This window comes from Melanotaenia boesemani, chromosome 18 (assembly GCF_017639745.1).
Source record: "Melanotaenia boesemani isolate fMelBoe1 chromosome 18, fMelBoe1.pri, whole genome shotgun sequence".
Taxonomy (NCBI): domain Eukaryota; kingdom Metazoa; phylum Chordata; class Actinopteri; order Atheriniformes; family Melanotaeniidae; genus Melanotaenia; species Melanotaenia boesemani.
This window is the reverse complement of record NC_055699.1, coordinates 17315763-17341617: the sequence shown is the minus strand read 5'-3', so window position 1 is coordinate 17341617 and position 25855 is coordinate 17315763. Positions and strand designations below refer to the sequence as shown.

Genomic DNA, 25855 nt, shown 5'->3' with positions numbered 1-25855 from the left:
TAAACTACATTAAAATTATTAACAGTTGAACAGAAGAGGTCCAAGGACTGACCCCTGGGGGACTCCACAAGTCATGGCCACTCACTCAGGTTCATAGCTGCCGATCGTAACTAAATAACTTTGGCCTTCTAAATAGGATCTGAACCAGTTAAGGACCGCTCAAGAAAGTCCAACCCAGTTTTCCAGCCTGTGCAACAGGATTCTGTGATCTACAGTATCAAACGCAGCACTGAGATCCAACAGAACCAGAACTGATACTTGACCAGAATCAGTATTCAACCTAATGTCATTTAACACTTCAACCAAAGCTGTTTCAGTGCTGTGATGAGGTCGGAAGCCGGACTGAAATTTATCAAGATTTCCACTTTCATTTAAAAAGTCATTAAGCTGGTGAAATACAACTTTCTCAATAATCTTGGAAATAAAAGAGAGGTTAGAGACAGGTCTATAGTTGTTCATTATAGAGGTGTCTAGAGTCCTTTTCTTTAGGAGTGGCTTAATAGCAACTATCTTTAGTGAATTGGGAAAAATGTCTTAAACTATTTCTTGTAGGACTTTAAATCTACCATATTAAATTGTGACATAACATCAGAATTATTTCCAGGTTTCAGATGCAGAGTAGTTTTCTTGATTGACTCTGTGGAATTAATAATTTTGCACTTTAACATTTTGACTTGGGCTTCATCAGGTGCTTGATTATATGGCCTGCTTTAAAGCAAAAAGAAGTAAGTTGTATTTGAGTTGCTGCTAATTAAAAAGTTCTAGATTTACTGCTCAGTGGCCTATTGTATGAGCTTTTAAGAACTGATTTGGCTGAATGTCAACATCAAGTCAAAAATAGTGTTGTAGTGTAATATCTTAGTTGATATTTTCTTATTATTAGTATCACTGTTTAAGGTTTTTGAAACCCTGGAAGGGCTCTTCATGTCCCCCCCCCCCCCCCCCCCCCCCCCCCCCCCCCCCACTTCCTTCTAATTCATTAATGGATATGAGTTTTCTGTAGGTAGGAGCTCCACTTTTTTGTATGGCACTGATGGATCACATTGGTATCTGTGTTATCAATTTTCTTTTTTTAACCCCTTCATGCAACAGAAATGAAGGTCTGGAGAAATGTTTGTTTAATTGATCAGTGATTTAAACCTGGAGCTAAATTGATGAAGATCATGACATTCAAGCTTTACCCGTCTGACATCATTGGGATCTTGAAGCAGTACATCAGGTTTCATCTCTCCCGAATACATAAGTGAAGGTTAAAAAAAAGAAAATAAGAAAAGTGAGCCTGAAACCATCCCAAAGGAAAACAGATTACACTGTGTCCCTATAATTAGCACACATAGAACCAACCATTATCAGATTTTGTGTTCATGTGCTTGGACTATTATGGTGCAAGTGATGATATCAGGGCAATTAAAAGTAATCTAAGACTGAAAATACAAAATGATATTTACTTTGCATTCCAGAAGCCAAAAATGTATGCAGTGAATTGTGTACTCCCAGTGGGTTACATCTTTTTTTGAAAAATCACACCGGAGTTCATCTGAGAAGTTTGTTTGGAGAGGCACTCAGCTTTTCAGCACCAGCTCTACAGTGGCTTTAAGCTGCATAAAAATAGAATTTACCTAATGAAAAAAAATTATAATTATTCTTTGTGCTCTTTGCACAAAGGGCCTTAGTAACATTGGTCATGGCATAAAATATTATCATAATATATCATGAAAGCAATATCTACCTGAAGAAAGTGAATGGCTAAGATATTTTACCAATTAAAGATAATTACAGGTTATCAGTAAATAATTTTACTAAATGTGTGATATTTGCTGGTCAACCTTGAAGCCTTAGACACTGCCCTTAACAGTTTCATAAAAAACATAAAATACGATAATTACCTTTATCTTACTTTCACTGACTGTGGTTGTTGGTGATAGTTTTCTTTCTTTTTAACCACATAAACAGAGCCCCGAGGCATTAAGGGAGCACAGCTGGTTTTTATATGTTGTTATCCTTTTTAAATATTTTACTGAGTGAAACGTTCTGGGAGGGAATCTTTCTTTTTTTTCCCTCTCTCTCTGCATCATTTCATCTTCTCTTTTTTAAGTTCCCTTCCCTTTGAAAGAAGGAGGTCAGTACTTCCACAAGCGGGCCCTTGTGAGACAAAAAATAAATGAATAACGAAATAAAACCAACTCACTAAGACTTTAAAGATGAAAGGCATGAGAGGAAGTGAAAGAGCTGGGATGACTCATGCCATTAATGGGTGTGTCCATGACTCTAATTAGTACTCCTTCATGCATATTCTGACCATCTCTGACTCTTTCCTGCTTCTTTTTAATCTGTCTCTGAATTCATTTCATTTCTGCAACCCTTTTTTACTCTCTCTATCTTTAACTTTCTGTTTGTGATCCCTGTCTAGTTACATCTGGCTGGTAGTGTGATGGATGCAGTGTAACCTTTTATTTTGTCTTTTAAGGTTTACAGGCCCTTTAATTCAATTTGCTGAAAGCATCCTTGTTGTTTTCTTAACCTAAAAGAGGCACCATGAAAGAAAATTGTTGGTTTATCTTTTACTTTAGTGTAGCCTAGAATGTGCTCATAAGCTTTTGTCCTGTGCCATTTTACTACACATTCAGTTCAGAAAAGAGGATTCAGGATAATCCCCCCTACATATTTCTGTTTGAGTGTTCATAGGGATTCATCTTTAAAATACTTGTCTGTTTTGTTGGGCAAAAAGAAAATGGAATGGCTACAATTGTATGTACAGTGTTTCATTCTACTGCGGTGGCAGTGTGCCTCCTGTGCATTGATTCCTGAAATGATATGACAGGTTGAGTGGTTTAGACTGTGTTAAATTGATGGTGTCTTTACACGGAGATTTGGATCTTGGAGTACTGGCCCTTCATCCTCTGGAAAATTCTTGACACACAATTTGCAGTCCACTGAGACCTAATCTGATATGATAAGACATTAGTTCCACTGGGTCATCTCTCTCACTCTCAGTCATTCATAGCTTTCTAATTCTGCAAATATATATATTTGTGTGTGTGTGTGTGTTCTTACTTTATCTTCTATCCCCTCAGTGATGCCCTTCTGACTTGTTTATATATTCCCTGAGTGACCCCCTTTTTTTACCCTTTCTTGATTTTAATTTTTGTGCTCTCAGAGGGAGGCCCCTGCCTTACATTTGTTCTACTGTGTTGTGAACAAATGTCTGCTGTCAATTTTTTCCTAACCCCATGTCTGTGGGATTCGTGCCAAACATGCAGCAAGCAGGGGGACACTGCATCTCATTATCTTACAGCTGACGAATAGCAATGTGCTCCATGGAGATTAAAAAATGAAAAACAGAGACATCGTTCGCTTTATTTCTGTCTCTCTCAATCTCTGTGGATTCCTTCCTATCACATTTGCTGCTGTATGTCTCTGTTTCTGTTCATTTATTTTATGAGCTTTTGATTTAGTGAAGCTCTAACTCTGTTACCCACCAACCACACAGACACACACCACATCTTCCTTAACTTTTCACTGTACATCAGCAAAACAAAGGAGCAGGGTAAAAATGGACAAATGGGTTGTTGGTTTCACGTTTTTCTCTAGTTACTGTTATTTATTATAATTTATCATTATCATTTTTTTATTATCACTTCTTACTCATCATTTCCACATTTGATCCTCAGAATTTGAAATTATGTTCTTACATTTTTTGATTAATTTGTGGTTATTTCTTTTATCTTCCTCTGTGATTTAAATCTTTGATGCTTCTACCGCTGTTCTTTGTCTTCTGTCATTAATCCTCTGTTACATCTCCCCCTTTTTTCCTCTTTTTTGCCCAGGTTCCCGTGGCTCCTACAGTAGTCAGCACAGTCAAGAACCCCTTCGACCCTTGGGGTCCCCAGAGCGCCACATAGATCCCATCTATGAGGAGCGTGTCTACCACAACAAGGGCCCCATGAGGAGCCTTAGTCAGAGCCAGGGACCAGACACAGGCCCCTATCGTAACAACACAGGTAAATCACTCATTGCAAATCAGACAGAAGCAATGCGGCTTCATTTTAGTATCATGTAAATAACATTATACTACCTGCATTCAAAGGCTTTTGCAGCTTTTGCATTTTAAGATGTGAAAGTTCAGTGTGAGACTTACTTTTCCTACTGACAGAATAATATACAGCAGATTAACATCTGCCTGTATGCAAACAACACTGGAGCTGATGGATGAGAAGACACAGGATGTGTTCTAAACCTGAACACGCTATTGTCATTTTATCTAATACTTTTTGAATAAAATTCAACAGTTTTGTTAAGACCACTGGTCTTGGATTCACATGTTTGTTTGTTAGTTTTTATTAGTTATAAAAATGGCGCTGGTTACTTTCAGAAACTGATTGTGGTGAATGTGTTGTGATTAATTATTGATGGTAACACTTTAAACAGATGTTTCTAAGTCAGATTGACAACAGCCTCCCATATTAGCCTAAAACACACTCACTTCATCTTAACTGACACTACCTACGTTCTTTGTCCAATACATGCAACAAAGTATGAAGCAGGACATCATCAGGACTGTATTCTTTTCTGGAAGTTGAATATTAAAGGAGTTTGCATGTTCTCCCCGTGTATGCGTGGGTTCTGTCCGGGTACTCCGGCTTCCTCCCACTGTCCAAAGACATGCATGTTAGGTTAATTGATTACTCTAAATTCTCCCTATGAGTATATGCGAGTGAATGGTTGTTTGTCCCCTATGTGTTGGCCCTGCGATGGACTGGTGACCTGTCCAGGGTGTACCCTGCCTCTCACATGTTAATGCTAGGATAGGCTCCAGCTTACCCGCGACCCATAATGGAACAAGCGGTACAGAGGATGAATGAATGAATATTAAAGGTTTTTATTACTGTTTCAGATACATTTCCTCTACTTTTCTATGAACTCCAGCCAACACTGAATTTAAGAAAGGACACAATAAGGAATAAAGACTGTTTAAAATATAATTAACTAATCTTTTGTTATTTAGAAATACACATTCTATGTGTATTTATTTATTTTATTTACAGTGAAGAAGCCCCCTCTGCAACTCCATTGTTGCCAGCTGTGTATTTTTAATAGGGACTCAATGAGCTTATCTCAATGTGGGTTTAGGTACGGCATGTTAATCCCATTATGGTATCATACTCGTATAAAAACACCCAAGTTGGTCACGCCACATTCGCAGCTTCCTCTGTGTCATTAACCAGCCTAAGCTTTAATAGCGATCATTAGCATTTGGGTCAAAATCATAGAAGTAAATATACCACCCTACACCAGTGTTTGAGTTGATCAGGTTGACTTAGTTAAAGGTAATGTGAGATTTGCTATTAAGCTCAGAGCATAGCTTTTCGAAGCACATCTCAGAGTTAGGTCATTGAGCTTGCTCATGGTCTTGTAGGCTATTGCTTTAAGTACTATCTGTAAAATTCAGAGCATTTCATACTGTTCAGCAATATCATTTTCTTTGCAGGCAGGAATGAATTAAACAAATGGGCTCTAGAAGTGTACAAAAAGGATCCAGTATTATCTATAATTTATTGCAGCTTGTGTTTGCAGTTTCAATAGATTGGAGTAAGAAAACTCACAAAGACATTTTGTACTGTAGCTACAAAAATCTATAGACTGCAGATTAGACTGTGTGCATTTAATTGTAACACTTGAGGTTTCAGCACACTTCCATGATAGCGTTTAAATTGATTGCCTCGTGTTGTTGAAACTATATTCCCTCTCAGAGTGTATCAGCTTGAACTTTCTCCATGTTTTATGCGGTTTTTGCTTTGTGTGCAGTGGGAAATCAACTGACCAGAAACAAGCAGCACCTTGGACTCACTGTGCCATTGAACTGGCCTTAAAGCAGCATGTTTAAAAGTCATGTGAATAGAGTGTGCAGTGAATAAAAGGGTTGTCTAATAAGGATTCATAATGCACTGAGTGATGGTACATAATGAACTGATAAGGGCTGTGCTGACATAGTGAGCGGTAAGTCATTAATTATGTCATAGTGCCTTTTCTTGGCAATGACAAGCTCACATTATTGGTTCATTAAGCTGGCATGGATCAATGTAATTAATGCTATAAGTCATTCCTTTGCTGGAAAGAGAAGGGAGACGTTTGTGTGGGTATTAAACATCAAAAATTGCCAAGTTGAAGTCAGTGTGTCTTTATGTGGTGCACAGTGTTGGTCTAATTTAAGACCAGTTTAAACTAGGCAGTCAAATGAAGCTTGCAGTCTTAATTTAGAGCACAGGGCATCACGTTACTTAGCTGAACACTTAACTATGATTAGCTGCATGATACAAGAGTCGCTATTTAAGTGACACCTAATTGTACATGCTCTTTTATTTTTTCATTCTCACTGTTTGCTGACCCAGTTTAGGACAGAGAGACAGGTGAAAAAATAGGAACACATAGTAAATAAGAAGCCAAAGAAGAAGCAAGTTTAACAGATACGGGTGGGGCCAGGGTTATAGAAATCATAAGGTGCATAGACTGCAGAACCACCATGATGCCACCTTTTGGTGTTTAAATTGCTGAGAGTTGACCATTCGTGAAATCATTCATAGCTCAAAACCCCTAGACTACACTAAAACTTGGACTCAAAAACCAGATTAATTTGATATAGTGCTGAACTTAAAGCCTGGTACACACATAACTATAATTTTTTTTAATCTTGTGAGATTTTTTATCTGGTCAAGACCTCACACTCTAACTCTAACTCTAATCCTCCGTGCCGGACAAACATTGAAACGTAGAAGAAGAACCATAGCAACAGCCGGCAAAAAACAAGAAGAAGAAACATAATAACAATCGAAAAACACAACACACAGCATGGAAGGGGATATAAAGGATGAGGGACGAGGGAATGATGGTGGTCTTGGGACTATTGTTAATAGAAAAAGCCAGAACTGAAAAAAATAACAGACTGGAGACGGCGTGAACACAGACTTTATTTACTTCCTTGCTCCCCAGCCAGCTCGCTCTCTGATTGGCTACATTCCTTGCCACGTCACCACCCACGCAGTCACAATGCACGAGTTGTCGGCGTTCTTCAGAAATCGGCACTGAAATATTAAACATGTTCAATGTTCCCAATTGTCGGCTACGACCCGTTTCAGAGCAGATTATCGGGACAAATTGGCTTGTAACACACAACAGACCAAATGATGGTTGGACAGGGAAATCTCACGATGATCGGGCGTTTGCCGTCTGAGGTCGGGAAGAGGCAAAATCGGGACAAAAACAGCCTAAATGTCGTTGTGTGTGTACCAGGCTTAAGAAACCATCATGATTCAGTTTAGATGTAATGTTTAAACATGGGCAGTAAAATGCAAGAATTGGAATTAATATGCCTCTTAGCTTCAACAGGCAAGTCTTTAATGCACATCATCACAGAAAAGAATGTTTACCAGCCTAAAGACTAACACTATGTCTAACTCTTTCAAAAAGGATGTTTGGTCAGGGGTCTTTTGTGGCAGTTCACGTTCCACTAGATACTCTATTCCATCACTTCTAATTGCACAAGGAACTGATCTACAGCTATGTCCTGCCAGTTATCTGGTAACTAATTATTAATAGTTAGTTATAACTTATAACAATTCACGTATATTGTGGTCCCCACCCCCTTCTAATTGATGTTTTTATGCAGTGTTTTTCTACTGTGCTCAATCTTTTCTTTAATTCTATTGAATTTTATTGAGGCAAAATGTGCATACTGTTTCATAATTTTGTAAAAAATCAGATTTTCACGGTTGTGCTTTTGGTCAAAGATTTTTTATTGCATCACTGCAGCGTTTCGCCTTCTTCCATCTAGCCACACTAATAAACAAACATTATTATTGTCTGAAGAAGACAACACTCTTAACAATTCAGGCTAAGCTTAAAAAATAGTTATGTTATTTATATGTTAAGGTATCACGGGTCCCATTAGCATCATTCACCTTCTCTTCAGTTGTCTGTACTTGTAATTTTATAAATTCTGCTGCCACTGCAATCCAAATACATTTGAGAAAGAGCCAAAGGAAAAGTTGCTGTAGAATATCTGCTCTGTCAGTGTTTGTAACCCCCCAAAACATCTCTCATGTGCATACACCCTTCTTGTTGGATGTTTCTATTTTTTTTTTCCCATAACTACACAGCACATACACAGTTATTAATTCCCTGCACATACAAACTGTAGCATCATCGTGTCTCACTGTGATTCTGTACCATGCATGTGTGTAGGCAGTAACGCGTGTATTTTTTTCTTAGATGAAACCAGGCCAGGGCCCCAGAGGACTGCAGGTTAATATGGCCTATTTTGAGCGATAATTCCTGCTTGGCCACAGTGTCTCTAATGCACACATTCATTCAAATGATTTGCATGCATTACAGTGCAAGTGATGTTTTTCTTTTTTTTTTTTTTCAGTAACACTTTCTGTGCTTTGCTTTCATTTTTTTTGTCTTTTTTTTGTCTTTTTTTTTTTTTTTTGTTACTGCTTCTGATGATTTTCTTCTCCCATGCTCTCATTCTTATTTCAAACGTATTTTTACCCCCCATTGTTGTTTTCCATCTTTTTCTTCCTCCCTCTTTGTTCGCTCTTTCATTGCCTTTGTACATCCTCTCCTCATGTCATGGAAGCTATTAATGACTCTGACCACTGGGAATAACAGCATCCCTGAATGGATGTGGCTCCTTTTCTCTTTAATAGCTTCACATTAGACCTGCAATAGCTCAGGCAGCAACAGTAAAAATGGGTGGTTTCAGTGATACTGTTATCTGTCAGGTGCCTTTACTAACAAGCTTGAGCAACTGGTATTGATAAGGGATGTTTATATATTTTTAACTTTCTCTCCAGAAGAGCCAGGGACCAAATCTTCAACAGTCAGTAACCATTAGTTCATAATGAAACATAGACGAACCAGATTAAAAAAACATAGCTATGTTTTTTTTAACAGATAATATGCTTTTAGAAGATTTTAAATACAGGGTTAATGAATCGAGGATGTATGTAGAGCATGGTTTTCCCTTTTATGTCCCCTTTATGTCTATTTATATGTCAACATTTCAGCTCTGAAACACTGTAAATAATAGACATGGGCTTTTTATTTTAAAAGTAACAAAACATTCTTACACAAATATCCCCCACTTCCTCATTAGATTTCTGGACTAAGTAAATGCAGTTCCCAGGACAAGGGATCAGCTCTCTTACATAAGTGCAAGGATATATGTGTGTGTGTGTGTTGCGATGTTTCTCCAAAGCAGGATTATTTTTTGCTTAAATTTACAGCAGCCCCATGGTGCTGGTTCTCCCCACCAGAGTGTTTGTGCACACATGAGAAAAAGAAAGAAAAATTAGGAATGTTTTGCAGTATAGCAATAAATCTGGTCTCCCTTTTAAAATCATCTGCTTTAATTTTGCAATGAAATCTGACATCCTAATAAGGGAGAGGGAGGCAGAACAAAGAGGGGAAAGGAGAAAAGAGATGAAAGAGGCAAAGACAGGAGTGACACATAAAGGACCCCAGAGTAGGAGTGTGTGTTCCACCATACATCTTCTGTCCAGAAGGCATGAAAAGTTCAGGGCTTTACCTAAATAGAAAGAGCAACAGATCCCTGAAATGAAAAAAGTGGAAGAAAAGACTCATTTTCATCTGATACACATGCTACTGTGTATAAATGTGGTTATACAAATGGCAGCCACTTGAGCTTTGTACATTTGTGTGCATCCAAACAAAAACTAAACATATAGTGGCAGCTGCTCTTTGTTTTCTCCCACTTTTTGTTTTTGTTTTTGCTGTTCTTTGTCTTTTTATTTTATTATTGTGACTATTATAACTATTATTGCTTTTTTTGGATTTAAAAATAAGGACATAGTTATTCTTTGCAGTTCTTAAATACTATTTTGCATATTGATTTCTTTAAAGTGGATGAAATGATATGCATGTAAGAGAGAAATTAATTTCAACATTTTAAAATCACATAAATGGACACACACACAAAAGAAAGTTTTTCCCCACTCATACTGAACTGATTTAAAGATGCGTCATCACAATCAGAATAAGTGTTTTTAGGGCTCATCACTGGAGAAGACATTTGAGGCAGTTCAGGCATACTTACTCTACATCAGGCTTCTGTTGTTGCTGCGCTACTTAAAATGACAGATACATGTGAGAGTGAGTTTGTACAAGTTTCACAAAATATATAGTAAATTATGATGATGGCTGTGGTTGTAAATGGTTGTTTGTCCCTCTGTGTTGGCTCTTTAATAGACTGACGACCTGTCCAGGGTGTATCCTGTCCTACTGCTACCAACTCCCCACTGAAAGTCTTGTTTTTGTATAAGTTTAATAAAGCTAGGGCTTAAAAAGAAACCAATTATAGCTGTAGGAAAAAAATGTAAGTTAAAACTGCTACACTGCTTGGCCAAAAAAAAAAGTTGCTACCAAAAAAATAAAAAAAATAAATAAAATAAAGGTCACACACAGTAATTGTTCATTGGACTGCCTTTGGTTTTGATTATGGCAGCATTCTCTGTGGCATTGTTTTGATAAGCTTCTGCAATGTCACAAGATTTATTTCCAAGTCATGTGATCAGTGACGAAACATGAGATTGGTTTATATTCAGGTATCAGCTGACCTCGTTCTTTGGTTGCATAATATTACTGCGGAAAAACCCCAGATCATAGACTGCCCCTACAGACTTGTACAATAGGCACTAGACATGATGGCAGCATCGCTTCATCTGCCTCTCTTCTTACCCTGATTCTCACATCACTCTGGAACAGGGTAAATCTGGACTCATCAGACCACATGACCTTCTTCTATTGGCCTAGAGTCCAATTTTGTTCCCTAGCAAATTGAAGACTTTTTCTTCAGTTGGCCTCACTGTTTTCTTATGTCCACGCAGCTGTTCAGTCCTAATCCCACGAGTTTCTTCACATAGTGTGTGTGGAAATGCTCTTACTTTCACTATTAAACTTAGTCCTGAGTTCTACTGTTGTTGTTCTTCGATTTGATTTCACCAAACATCAAAGTGATTGCCGATCACCGTCATTCAGGATTTTTTTCCAACCACAATTTTTCCTTGAAGAAGAAAATGGTTCTCTATTATCCTTCCAGTTTTTTATAATGTGTTGGACAGTTCTTAACCCAATTTTAGTTGTTTTTGCAATCTCCTTAGATGTTCTTAAACAGACAAACATCTTTCCCACGACCACAGGATTTGTCTTTCCACATGGTTGTTTAAGAAATGAAAAGCTACTCATTGAATCAGTTGAGGTTAAAATGAATATGAATGGTTGCCAAATGAAAGATAATTACCAATGCAGTAATTATCCAAAAGGGGGTTAATACCTTTGCTTAGTTATATCCAGGTGGCAATGTTTTTTTTTTTTTTTTTTTTTTTTTTTGGCCAGGCAGTGTATTTCAGCAATATCAAAGAAAAAAATTCTGCAGCAGTCTGTTTTCAGAGTTATGTTAACATACAGAACTTTTGCACTTAAACAGTATTGAGGTTCACATTGAATCCACATGACTTAACACTGTGGCTTAAACCTACATACAATCTTTACAGTGAGGTTTTGCTGAGACCTCCAAAAGCCTAATTACCAGCTCATCACATCTGACTTACTCGACAGATCTGCACTTTTTCCTCCTTTGGGAAAGCATATGGCACTTCCCAAATATAATTTTAAGTCACCCTACACCCCCCTGTAAAGACTGACTAAAACATATAAGCACATGCACACACCAGTAACCACAAATATGAGCACAAAGCATGAAGAGAGACATGCACGTACACACACTTCTCCTATCTTGGTTTACATAATTATCATAGTCTCTGTAATGTATTCATAACAGTTGAAAGAATTATTAATTTATTTTTGTCCTCAGAGATCATGCAGATTTTTAGTCAGCACAAAAGAAGCATTGACTGTTTCCAAATTTAATCAAGGGGTTTTTGAAATTTATTGTTTTAAAAAGTGTTTTATATATTACAGATTGAACATCTACTTGTCATTGTTCCATATTTTGCATATTATGTCTATGTATCCCAGTTGTCTTCTCATTGTTGTTTTCAACTTTAATACATTGAAATTGCTGCTCAGCGGTTAAAAAAAGGACACTTCATGTCTTAATTCCTAAGTTATGGTCTACTAGAATAAGCTTGTATATACTGTTTCAGTTACAAGCTGCAAGAGTCTCTGTTTTACTGGTTAACTCTAAGTTAGAAATAGCAAAGTTGAAAACATAGTATCTGTTTTGGGTGTGCCAAATATCCATTATGCAAATATGTTTAATGATGTCTGTAGACAACGAAGCACTAAAGAAGCATCCATTGCAGTTCAAGAGAGGCTAACTCTTATATGATAGTGGATGCTTTGTAACGCTGCAGACCTTTAACATGCACCAGCTATATGATAAAAATCCCAGAAAGCTTTATATAAGAAATTTAAAGGCATCAGATATGGCACATTAGGTTTTATGTCATCATTCATACATTTTTTGTCCAATTTCAACATCAGTAAGTAACTCAAGTTACGTGACAGAGTGCCAGTTATAGATGATTTTCTTCTTTTTTCATCTAACTGTTTGATAAATCAACAATTTTGAAGATAATTTATGAGTTATTTCAAAACAGATATTTTACAAACTAAATTGTACAAACCATTTATAGAATGAATACAGCCGTGTTTCAGGTTTCACTACCCAGATTGTTTGTAGCTGTGTCCAGTTGCATCCAGATGTATTTTTCTCTGTTCACTGAACTTAGACACTCTAGACTAATTTGCATCATTGTATTTGTCAGGGCATTCCTGGTTAGGAGAACCCCAAGTTGTAAAAAAAAAAAAAAAGGGAAACAAATAAACCCCATTTCTCTGTGATTCTCACTGCACAGCCTGAACATTTGGCAGCAGCCACTGGCCTGGAGTCCTAACTGTGTCTAAGTGGCATGCTCTGCGAAAGACATGGCACTTTGACTTATAGGAACAAGCATCCTAGCCTCCACTCTATAAAGTGTTGAACACCTGATTCTGAAACTTGCAAGAGAGAACATTGTCAGTGTGTGCACGTGTATTTGCATGTGGATCTTCCAGAGTTTCCAGCTCAGGGACATCAAGCGCTGTGTGTTGGCCAGGAGGCTCTCCCAGGGATAAACAGAAGGAGAAACTAATCCTTACTCCCCTACACATCCAAACTGCGTGTGTTAGCCTTGGCAAGTGCTCAGTACTTCATCCATGGCTACTCCAGGAAAGGTTTTATGTGTGTGTTGTCAAATTACCTCCAAGCATTAGAAAGATATGTGTTACAAACATGCATACTCTGTACATGTCAATCACTTGCACATTTGGAAATCCGTGTTTGTGTGCTTGTGGTGTTTATGAGTGTGTGTATGAGTGAGATGTAGACTGTACTGAGGGGCTTTGTGTAATCGTGCTGAGCAGTGAAGCGTGTCGAGAGAGAGAGGACATGTCCTCGGCTCTGATCACATAGTCTACTGCTGCCACAATACACAGAGAGACACAGAGAGAGGGAAAGAGACAGACAGACAGACAGAGGGGTGTAAGGGAAGAAAGGCAGAGAAAGACATGAAATGAATTGGTGATGGAGAGAATGTCAGATGAAAAAAGAGAGAGAGCAGAGAGAAGTCACAGTAAAAGACAGAGGGCAGTATTTCAAAGAAGAGGTTGCCAAAGAGATACATGGGGAAAGAAAGATGGATGGATGTAAAAACAGGGAAGACATACAGAGGTAAAGAAAGATAAAAGGGCAAGTGAAGGGAGTGATGGACAAAAACAGAATGACAATTGGACAACAAGTAAAGGAGAGATTAGAGAAATTAAAGCTTGAAGGGTTGGCTTGATCCCCTTTCAATTTTTTTTTCCTGTCTGTTCTCCCTCTCTGTCTGTTACACATTCAGCAAGCGCTTCCTAGTTGCAGCAGCCCACAGAAAAATCGGCCCTGCTCTAAGCAAGGCGGCCCCTCAACTGACTGGCTAATTGCAGAGGTATCACTGTGTCAAATGACTAATAGAGTTTCCCTTCGTCGCTAATCTGCCGGCAGGAGCGCAGCCGCGATTTGTTTACTCTGTGCCGAAGCAAGGGAATACAAAGACACACCCGCCTTTTTATTTCCTCTCAAACACAATTTCATGGTGCCACAGCATTTGGTGTGAGAGGTGTTAATGCAACACACATGTGTCTCTGTCTCTTGGTAGATGCACTCACTCACACGCCAAATTTCATGATTTTATGAAGAAGCAGAGTGAATTTGTCTCATGTTGATTCTTTTAGCAAATTCTCAAGGACTACTCCAAAATGTGATTACTCCCAAAGACTGAACCCCAGTTTGACTTCAATACAAATTGAAGAAGTATAGGAGTACACAACGAGACATATAAATAAAAACGGGTTTCTTGCACATTTTCCTGAATACAGCTCTACCAAGTGACACCCCGGTCAAGGACAGAAAGCTTCCAGAGAATTGCATGTTTTATTTTTTTGTTGGTATTAGTGTTCCTTTGAGTAATACTTGATTTTGAATTTGTTGCATTTAGATGCTTATTTTAAATCCCGTGTATCTAATTTACAACAGTTTTATTTATTTGCTGACTTACTTTAATGAAACATTTTTTTCATGTAATTTAATTTCCATTTGATTTCACAGAAATATGCAAATACAATGACTAAAAGTTATGTTCACGCAATTACCAAAGCAACAGTTAATCTATTGAAAGTACCAGAGGAAAATGGGAACAGAATTTTCATAGCAGTCAGAGACTTAATGAATAGCTTAATTAATATAATAAAGAGTTATTAAAAAGTTAAATATAAAGAGATGATTAAAAACAAAATAAAAAGCTGGCATGATGCTTTTAGAGATGTCTTCATCTCTCCATATCATCTCTATTTTTTTCCCTTCTCCCTTTCCTCTTTCAGCTTGTAACCAAGATTACTGCTGTTCACTGGTCACAGCACAAGCTATAAAATAGTTTGACATACCATTTGTGTGTGTGTGTGAGAAGGTTTTTTTCTTCTCTGTTTTTTTTCTTTTTTGCTCTTCTTCCACCCTCTATTTGGCTCGGAGGTTCGTTCAATGTGGGTGTTAAGTCTCTCGGTGAGCGCACACTGACACTGGTAGTGTTAGCCTGAAGCCCCAGCTACTAATGAGACATTCAGAAGGACAGACTCACCACAGACACAATTTAAAGACTATAGATAAGACAGAGATTTGCTTCTGATGGGAGTAACTCTGCTTCATTACCTTCCTTTACCCGTCTTCCCCCACCCCCCTATTGGCTGGATTTTTTTCTCCAAACTGCTGCCTTGTCCCACTTCTGTCAACAGTTTCTCTTTTACATTTCCTTGTATCTTTATATATTTGAGATATCAGTGGAAAAGCACATGCACCCTTCATCCTCTTGGGCATTCCATGTCAGAGTCGGAATTTTTTCTTTTGATTCTATCTTTATGCTGTCTGGTTGGCAAAGGATTTTTGTTAACCTGATTTTAAAGTCAGGAAAGAAAAATATGCTAATGTAGTTTAATCATTCAAAAGGTTCCTTGTGCCATTACCACTGGGCCAAATAATAAGAATTACGAGAGGATCTTTGGTAGATGATTTTTAAAGGATGGTTTAATCTCCCTCATTTGCCATATAGACGAAGCAAGCCAGATGTGTGTGTGTGTGTGTGTGTGTGTGTGTGTGTGTGTGCGAGAGAGAGAGCGAGAGAGAGAGAGAGAGAGAAAGGGAGAGAGAGTGAGAGAGGCAGAAAAGACGGGGATAAGAGGGTTGTGAAGGTCAAGTAAATGCTAGCACTCGAGACAGTGCTAAAGAGCAAGTTTGTCATTCACATAATGATGAGACACTCTGCATCAGTTCACACTCACATTCACACAATTTGGGTTTCCGATTTTTATTCATTTATTTATTTGTTTATTTTATTTCATTTTATTAAGAAGCTTATTTGATTTATCTTGTGTTTATATGGGCAGTGTGTATGTATATATGGACTGTGTGTGCTCTCAATGGAGGTGCATTTTCCCTGGCAGGTATGTTTTAAAGGTTGATTCTGCTGGTGACTGGAGACCCATTGGCCTGTGTTAAAGCACTAGTCAATCACATGGCCACAAATCGATTTTACAGCCAGGAATTATTGCCTACTTCCTGTAGAACAGGTTTATAGTGTTTTTGCATGTATGTGTTTCAGTTTACATACAACTTGGTCTTAAATTTACCCCCTTCAAGCCATGTGTAGTAGTGTTTTTACAGCCAGATAAACAAGGTCCCCAGACCCACATTAGCACGTTGATGTATTACCGACCTATTGCAACAGAGGATTAGGTGACAGCTAGTGTCCCCATGCAGACTGCTCACATCCCCAAGCAAACGCCTACTTGATATACAAGTTCTATAGAAAGTTATGGGAGCTTTTTGCTTCATATTTTTTCTTTTGGTCTCATGGTGCTAAAAAGTTTAACATTGGAGAAAGAATTTTGTTGGCATGACATGGTTTCACCAATTACAATTGATATTTATCCATACGGAGCTGCTGTATTTTTTTTACAACTTCTTTGCGTCTGCATTTCTTCTCTCTTGTGCTTGTCTTCATGCCCTTTCTCCCTCTCCTTCTTTTCCTTCCTTGACTGTCCTCTGTAGACCTGATCATGCGTGTCCATAACCAGGTCCGTGACCTAAGTTATGTCCTCTGTCCCTACTTTCCCACCATAGCACCCTCCTCCCCTGGTGTCGACTCCGCCCCTTTGCAGCGCACAGGAAGTCACGGCACAGGGTCAGGAAGCTACAGCCGTGGCGGAACCAACAACTATGCTACAGTGGGGCCCGGATACACCTCAAGCGGAGGTGGTGGAGATGTATATGGCTCAGATCCTTACGTGGCGGATCCCTACCGTACCCTGCAATACTGTCCATCTGTGGTGGAATCTCCCTACAGCAAGTCTGGACCGGCCTTGCCGCCTGAAGGCACCTTGCAGCGTTCACCTTCCATCGACTCTATTCAAAAAGACCCAAGGTAGGATTAAAGAGGCGGTTTTGAGTGTGTTGTGTGCACCTAAATTAGTGTACTTGTAGTTTCAGGGGTTTATTGAACCATAATATGCACACAATCATAGAGCACAGGATGCTTACAGGCACTTTGAAAAGACAAGTGGGACAATCAAGTGATGCACTGATGTGCAAAGGGGAATACATAAGTTTGTGGTGTGTTGAAATAGTCCAACATTCAACCTGCAGGATTAGTTCTGTGATCTTGGTTTGCTGTAGCCAAGGACCAGGTCTCCATCCCTTCTGTGACTTCACATCCACTTGATGATTTTATTTTTTGTTTAAGTTTTTGAAGACTTTAGTGTTATAAAGTAGTTGCAACTGCAGCTTCAGTTATAGAACAAAACAAAACAAGAAAGCAAGCTCTTAGTAGTGTCATAATGTGTTTGTGTCTGGAAAAGCAGTAAAAGGTTGACTTTGGTCTTATACGTTTCTATGTGAGAGGACATGAGATTTTGACATGATTAGAACAAAGTTGTACTACTATGTCTTCATGCATAGATATGTATATATGTTATATATATATAACACAGTATTACTTTAGCCACAAACCAGATACATTAGAAACTCTTCACCTCTGTTAGTGTCATGCATATTGTAAAAACAGTCATACTAAGCTGTGATTGCTACCATTCTCTTTTCTTTGCAATTGGGCAAAACTCCCTCTCCCTTCCTAATTTATATATTAATATATATATATATATATATATATATATATATATTACAGGCCTATGTATAATTCCTTTACTTACAGACAGAAACTGAGATGTGTGATCAAGTCTCAACAGAAGCTGTCAATAACAGGAAGAGACAAGATGAAGAGAAACTGTGAAAGGAATGAGAGGATATTAGAGGTGGTTGAGAATTATTAAAAAAAGAATGTTAAAAATGGGGAAAAAATTCTTAAATGACATGAACTTCGAATTCCTCCCAAAAGATTCTACAGTCTTCTGAAAATATGCTTCATTCATAACAAGGCCATAAAAGTTTATTACTGATGCACTGCGACTGACTTCTCAACACACTCCTTCACAAAAACAGAATTCCACAAGTTAATATTTTATTTAGCTGTCTTATAAAAGAAACATTGGTAAAATCCAAAAAAAAAATTTTTTGAGTGGGGGGTAAATTTCTATTACTATTAAGGCTATTTTTATGCAATTGTGTCATCCTGCATTGTTTTATTTTGTTTAATTTTGCTTGTTCAAAGGTTTTTGTAATGTACCTATGTGTATAATATTTGTCTTTGTCTTGTCCCTCATGTATTTGCTTTTGAGCTCTGCATATTTTGCATGCCCATCTAGGGACACATTGCAAATTAGCTTAAGCTAATACGTTGTGTGGTGAGTGTGATCGGCACATGGTGCACAAGGATACACGGTTTAAAACATAAAAACAAAGAAACACATTTCTGCAAATAAAATATAGGAGAAAAGCCTTACAGCTGGAAACTACTTCTCAAACATTTGTTTGCTGCCATACAATACTGTTTAGGATCATGACCTAGCTGTAGAAGCTAGGTCAAAGCCATCCTTTCATCTCTAGCTTTTTGGACGACTTTACGTTGGCTTCTAATATTGGTTGCTAATTCAATCCATTCTTCAATTGACAAGTGAAAAGTTCTCCAAAACTTGATTGGTGCAACACTGGGCTTAACTGCTGAAAAGACGCCCTTTCTTCAAATGTTATCCCCAAAGATGCATTTACTCATTGCACCAAAAACATTGTCTTGATTATGACAGATTTGGTGATGCATCATTCATTAAGCTTTTCTTTGTGTATGTTTCTCTGCATAATAGAATAATGCCATAATTCTAAAGCTGCAGAATCTTCTTGAAGGTCTTTGGAGGTGTGATTTGCTTTTATAATAATCCTGTTGAAAGTTTCCTTCATGTTCCAGCCCTCAACTTGACCTCTGCTCTTTTTTTTTCCCCTCCCCCGTGTTTCTTAAATGCATTATGAACTGATGAAACAGCAACTTGAAAATCTTCTTATAGCCCTCTTCTCCTGCTTTTCAGGAAAACATCCGAGTTGTAGCTACTTAGTGGAGCCTATGACTACTGATTGTTAGATTTGGTTTAAAAGAGTCAGTTTATATATGAAATTTTGAAATGAATGTTTAAAGGTGTTTAAAAGACTCATCTTTCATTTTTAATGTTTAATCTTTTTGTAATCATTTAATTGTTTTCTTACCATTTACAAAAATGTGGCTTTTATATTTCACTGTACAATCACCTAAGTTTTAATGTCATTGAATTAGAGCTGTGTGTTACATTTCTCTTTGTCAGGAGGTTAAATAGCCTCCTACTCAAACTTCACTCTCTCTCTTGCTGTAATTGGATATAGCTGAGCTAACATGAAGTGCTAAATGAGTTAGCAGCTATTAAAGACAAGGAACACTCCCAGACAGGGCAGGGGTTATGTGTGTTTGTCTTAGTGTGTGTATGATGTGTATTTAGGAGGGGAATGTGTATTTTAATATAATTTTAAAGCATAGTCTATTTATATTCTAAATTTATTGCATGCATCAGTAACAGACTGAGGTCAGTACTTTGCAAAAGACGGAGTATGATATAGGGCAGAGGTGATGACAGTGACACAAAGAGAAAACTCAATAATCGCTAATGGATGTGAGTGAAGAGAAGAGGGAGTTAAGATGGGTGAAGGGAGAGAGGAAGGGAAAAAGGAATTAGTGAGGATGAAGCCAGAGGAAGGGAAGCTCAGCAGGAGGGGGGGAAGGAAAGGGAGTAGACGCATGAGGAGGAGAGAGCTGGAAATTGGGAGGGGAATTTGATTTTTTGGAAACAGAAAAATGGAGGCAAGTAGAGAGATGGCAGCTAAAATGGAGCAAGTTGGATGAATACAAGAATGATGGAGGAGAAGCTCTAATGCAGATAATTATCTACCTTGATGCTTTGTTTGTGTGTTCCACTTTAATCACTCACTGTGATAAGAGAGTCACCCCCACTGGGTTTCCTTGCAAAAATGAATATTAAAAACAATGTAGGGAGTTTAATGATGAGCACAGACATACAGAACCAATAAATGCAGAAAATAAGACAGAAGCTAATGGAGAAAAAGAGAAGGGAATGATGAAAGAGAACTGGAGAAAGTTAAATGAGAAAGGAAGCACAAATAGACATTTGTTTAGGGAATAGCATATACCGTGAGAGACTGAAAATGAAGAAGGAAGAGAGGAAAAGAATGATATAAGGTAGCGCGGGAGAAAGACGTGAACATTGTCTCAGGGAAGATGGGAGTTAAGGACCAAGACGGTGGGGACTATTGTTATTGTTTCAAAGCTCGCAAGCTTAGAAGGCATTAATAGACACTCCAGAAACATCGTAAAGGGAGTTATGGTAGACACTGGGTCATTCACTTTGTTGCACTTTGTTGAGCCGAAAACAAGAAAAAAAATGTCATAAGATGAGTGACTTACATTATTAGTATGCCCAAAACATAAAGAAAACAAATCAACATAATATGAATTAAACTCCCCTCATTTATTACATTTAAATTTTCCCCTAAAATCATAAATCTATCCATCAAGCAACCAGGACTGTGCTGTCAGTCATATTTGGTGTTAAAGTACTATTTATTCTAAAAGAAAACAAAGTTTAAAGATTCATACATTTCAAACAATCAGTAGGATTATTAAATTCTAGGTGCTGAAATAACAAAAGTAGAACACAAATGAGAAATATCCCATGTTCCCCCAATATTTGCTAGAGGTAAGTGCACTGCTGAGATGAAATTGCTATTTACAGTACCCTGATATGATGTGATCTGGTATGACATGTCATTGTCACTGCTTGCTATGTATTGTGAGGGTCTGTTGGCTCAGAGCCGAAACACATCACTCTATTTATAGGAAATGGTCAGTGGTGACTATGTGCACATCTCTCTGTGTGTATGTGTGATATTTGCATGTGATCACATGTGACTAATTTAGTGCAACAAGTTGCCTATTCTAAAGGTCAATGACATATAATTGTGTATTCTTGTCCTTGAGAAACAGAGAGGTAGTGTTATTAGGCATTGATGGGTTTAGTTGTCACTGGGGTTTATGTGTCTGCACATATTTGAGGGGATACTTGTGTCTATTCTCTTCTAGTGACTACTGTCTGTTTGTTTAAGTGCATTGCTGTGTTTGTTATAAATAGTTCATGTGTGACTCTTCCAGTGGGAAACCTGCTATAGATGGAAATAGATGCTAAAGCAGAGTGGAGGTGTATGTATGTGCATGTGCACCTGTGTCGTATGTCTTGGTCACTTGACAGGTGGAAATACTGCAAATGAAATCCACTCACATCCAGAGGGCCCTGTTAACTTTGAGAAGAACCAGGAGATTTGTATTGTTTAAACTAGAAGCAATCCTTAGTGTTTACTAAGAAAAGTGAATTATATCATTGATTTTTGTACTTTCTTTGTTCATTTAAGTGATAGAATCAAATCATTCTAACCTTCTCCTTTATCATCACATTCTTAGGTTTGTTTTTTGTTTATTTGTTTGCTGAAAACTCATCTCTTTAATCAACACTTACACTGAAACATGTAACATGTTGATAGTTCAATAGCATCGTAATATCTTTTGGTATACAATGTATAATATCAGATATATTTGCTATCAAATAGTATTTAAAAGTGGCGGTATGGATGCCATTATGTGCTTCTACTGGTCTAGACACCAAAATGGATTGTGTCCTGTCCTATGTTAGAATGCAGCATAAGACATGCACTTCTTTCTTACTGTATAAGTTAAACAGAATTCTGGCTAAAATCACAGTTTTGCTGCAGCAACAGTTCAGATTTCACATGATTGATTTTTCAGACAAATATCTACATCTAAATCTATTAAAGATCATGCAGAAAGATGCATATGTAACAAGAACAAAGACCTTCAGAAAATCTTAGATCAGACTGAACATGGGAAGGAAGTAGCTGGTTCTGACATTGGTGCAGTCTGTGTTGGTAAATTCAAATCCCACTTAGATCTGATAAAACACACATGCAAAATAATGCCAGTGTCAGTTTACTTCTCAAAGGGTTTCATTTTAAATTTCTCACACCGTTCACATGCTCATAATTAAATGCTTTTATTTATATACCCCAAAAAATAATTAAATAAATAAAAATAAATAATGGCAGAAGTGAGTTAAAATTTCAGCACAGTGGACAGAGAAATGATCGGCTTGTAAACTGGGTTCTCAAAACTGTTTCAGCACCACGGACAGAGACATACAAAAACTCTGCAAATGTAGCAGCACCTGCTATATCTTCCACCAAAGCAACTGTGCTATAACTATATAACTCTTCAGCTTTTTAAAATGAAGAAATTATTATTATTTACTCATATTAATCTAATTAACCTTAAAATAATTATTTATAAAGTTTGCAAATTGGGTCCTAAAACTGTCACAGGATAATAGCAAAAAGAATGCTGACTAAGGGTTTCTTAAGATATTTTTCAGAGAACAGTTACAGTCATCTGTAAACATTTTTCATCGTTTAAAGGACTGTTGCAGTTAGAGAGGCCATCACTACCTTGTTGCCCTTTGACATCAATCTATGTTCCATATCAGACATAGAAAAACATTGGAAGGAGAGAAAAATAAAGTGGCAATGAGAGAAAGATAAAAGGATAGGTTGGTAACGGGGTGACTCAGGCAGAGAGAGCATGGAGGGGAGGGATGTAAGGGTGTGACAGTCACAGTCACGGGGTGAACAAGGGATTTGAAGAAAGAAAAAGGAAGGAAGAGAGGGAGATGGTTAGAGGAAAGAGGACACACTCTGTTGGCTCTCAGCACGGCCCAGGGGTAATTTCCTCTCCACATGAGAAATGCATGCTGGGATATAAAATCACCTCCAAGGGAGGGTAATGATGCATTGCCAGAACCTTGGCCCTGAGGCACAGCTGTGTGTATGTGCTTGTTAGTGTGTGTGTGCGCATGCATCTGTGTCCTGGCCGTCATCCCTGCCTGTTCTGGGTAAATTGCCCATTGTAGTTATTTTCCTTTTCTGAGGTGGCCTGTTTCTCCGTGTGTGTGTTTGTGTGTGACCTTGGGACAATAACAACACTGTGTGTCTTCCTCCTTTTTTGTAACGAGGAGCTTCATCCTGAAACTGAGGCCTGGGATGTAGAAGGATGACCACAGGAAGATAGGCTGATAAATGGAGGCCCTCTTCTACACACATTAACATTCACATAAATGACCTTACACATTTGTAAATGCTGTCAAGAAGAATGGGATTTGTTGTGGTGACTGACACAGTGGTTAATGGACCTTTTCTGATTACTTGTGATGTGTTTGTGTGATGGTTGTCGTTGGTAACAAAGTTGTTGTGTTCATTAAATTCGGAGACTTCAGTTAATTTGTTCTAGATTCATACCCTTTACAAACACATGCAAGCACACAGCAAGCTCAAAGGAGAAAAAAAATGTTAATAGAGCTTTTTCAGCTATTTCATACTCAACAAATGTAGGGGAATAGATGCTTTCCACTCCCCCTCCTCCCACCATTTCTGTGCTGCTCTGTCTCTTGGCAGTGATGGTATTTGGGGAGGATTATGGGAAAATGTCACAGCAGCAGAATTACTGTATATCTTCTCCCCTTCACCACACCTCACTTCACGTCACCTCTTCTCAAGCTCAGAATTGAGAACCTCACAGCCTGCAGATTTACATGTAATGTATGCTATTTTTGGCTTTAAATATAATACAATTATATTTGCAAATACCTTTAGATGTTACACTAACAGATTTTAAAAATGCTATAACTTCCCCTTTGAGACACTGGTCCAACAATTTGATATTTTCTCACAGCCTTAGCATAGCACTTTCAATGCTCTGTTATCTTTTGTCTCAAAGAAATGTAACTTTTCATTAACTTTCTTTTTATGAACCCCTAATCCAAACAATAATGTCAAGTAGCTGTTGCTCTCTTTGTACAAGACTCATTCTTTCATGGGGTGCAGTTGTTAAGGTCAGTGAGTTGTATTTCTCTTGTGCAGAATGGGCATCTTGACCTTTTTATAGTTGCTTGCAGGGAATCAAACCCGGAGCCTTTGTTCTCAGACTCTGTGTGACTTTGTAATGACCAGAAAACTAGACTAAAGCTCAGTTTTGAAGAAGTACAGAAATTTGATATAAGAAAATCTAGAGCTATTAAGGGAATATCAAGTTTGCTGAATAAATAATAAAACTGAAAAAAAGAGGTAGAATATAAGGCAACGGTTTGTTTTGGTTGTTCTTGATTTGATAATCTTATGTCAATATTTCCCAGTTGTAGGTTGTTGGTTAGCCTTGCAGCTGTGTCTGTTTTTCCCAGCTGCAAAGGTACAAAAGCACCTCATCATCTCATAATACATCCCTGTGGATGTGTGCTTATCACTTATTGCCCACTCATGCTAACACACACAGAAAACCCACAGAAAACCAAACCAATGTACTTTTTGAATTAAATTTATTTTTGGCATGTTTATTAAAGGAGACTTGAGGCTATGTTGCTTAAAACTCTACAAACACAGGTAACTTGATGGAAAAATGTTAACATAATAATACTGACATAATATTAATAATAATAATAACAGACAACCTGTTTACTTAGTCTACATCAGAAGTAATGGTTTAATATCTTTTTTCCTTCAAGTAAGATACCTCAAATAACTTTTTGACATGATGTTTAATTCTCAATCGCTCCTGTGTCATTTTAAAAATTAGAGTTGTCCTCAATGTAGTACTTGGAAGGAGAGGAAATGTTTTTGAGCAAAACTTGCCAATCTTATAAATAATCTCAAACTTGCAAGATCACAGGAGCATTAAACTAAATTCAGTTTATACAAATGTGCCTTGCTGTAGGATGCCAAAGAGCAGCTTTCCAGTGGAAGTTTTGCTCCCCAGACTATCTGGTTCAGTCTGGATAGAGAGATGAAACAGCATCATTTGAACCTTTTTCCTTACCACCCACAACTGTGGTGCACTTGAGTAAATCCCTGAAGCTCTGAGTTGTACCGGTGGAGCTGCACAAAAGTTGATAGCTGATTCTATGCCATTGCCTAGAATTACCAAAGCAGTTATTTAGACTGTGAAGGAACACAACTATTTACTACACAGAGATTGGAGTTAGGCTTTTTTTTATTATTTATTTTCATTCAAGAAATTTTGATCATTCCTGAGCTGTAGAGTCCATCCAATTTTTCTCTCACAATAAAATAACATTGATGCATCCCAGGAGTGCTGATTTGATTTAGAAATATCTCCTCGACCATGCATCTATCACTCTACCTCTCCATCACACACTCTGCAGGTAGAGGTTGTTCCAAAACGATAACGATAGGGAGGTGCAGGCATTCATCCAACATCTAAAGTGTTTTCTCCCTTTGCTTTCTCACTAGACACAATAGTCTACACTCCTTTCTGCTGTCCTCCGTGTCTATTCAAGTGGCAGGTCTCTCTTTTTTTTTTTATTCTTCTCACCTCAATCCTGCTCTTTGTCTTTATCAATCTTCTCACCTTCCTTTTCACATCACAACGTGAGGTGATCCTGCCAACAACAGTCCGGTATGTCTGGATCTTAGTGTTTGTCCTGTTTTCTTTTTTTTTTTTTGTTTTATTGTTTTTTGCTTCTGTGAGTGCTGTGTTTCCACACATTAAATAAACACAGTAACACAGCCTGTTTTTTTTTTTCAGCCAGACTCACACTTTAGTGTGTCTCAAGCCAAACACTCATTTTGTAGTAGAATGATTGCGAAGGGAGAGTAAAACTTAAAGAGTAGAAACATTTTAAATGAATG

General features: G+C 37.8%; 1 protein-coding gene across 1 annotated transcript in view; it reads left to right on the top strand.

The window, feature by feature from the left end:
- The window catches only part of ctnnd2a (catenin (cadherin-associated protein), delta 2a), a 142229-nt gene that overhangs the window by 12687 nt on the left and 103687 nt on the right, over window positions 1-25855 (top strand). Inside the window, exons 9-10 of the mRNA XM_041968887.1 lie at window positions 3828-4001; window positions 16730-17030. Of these exons, the coding sequence (XP_041824821.1) occupies window positions 3828-4001; window positions 16730-17030 (475 nt within the window). The remainder of the gene's footprint in view (window positions 1-3827; window positions 4002-16729; window positions 17031-25855) is intronic.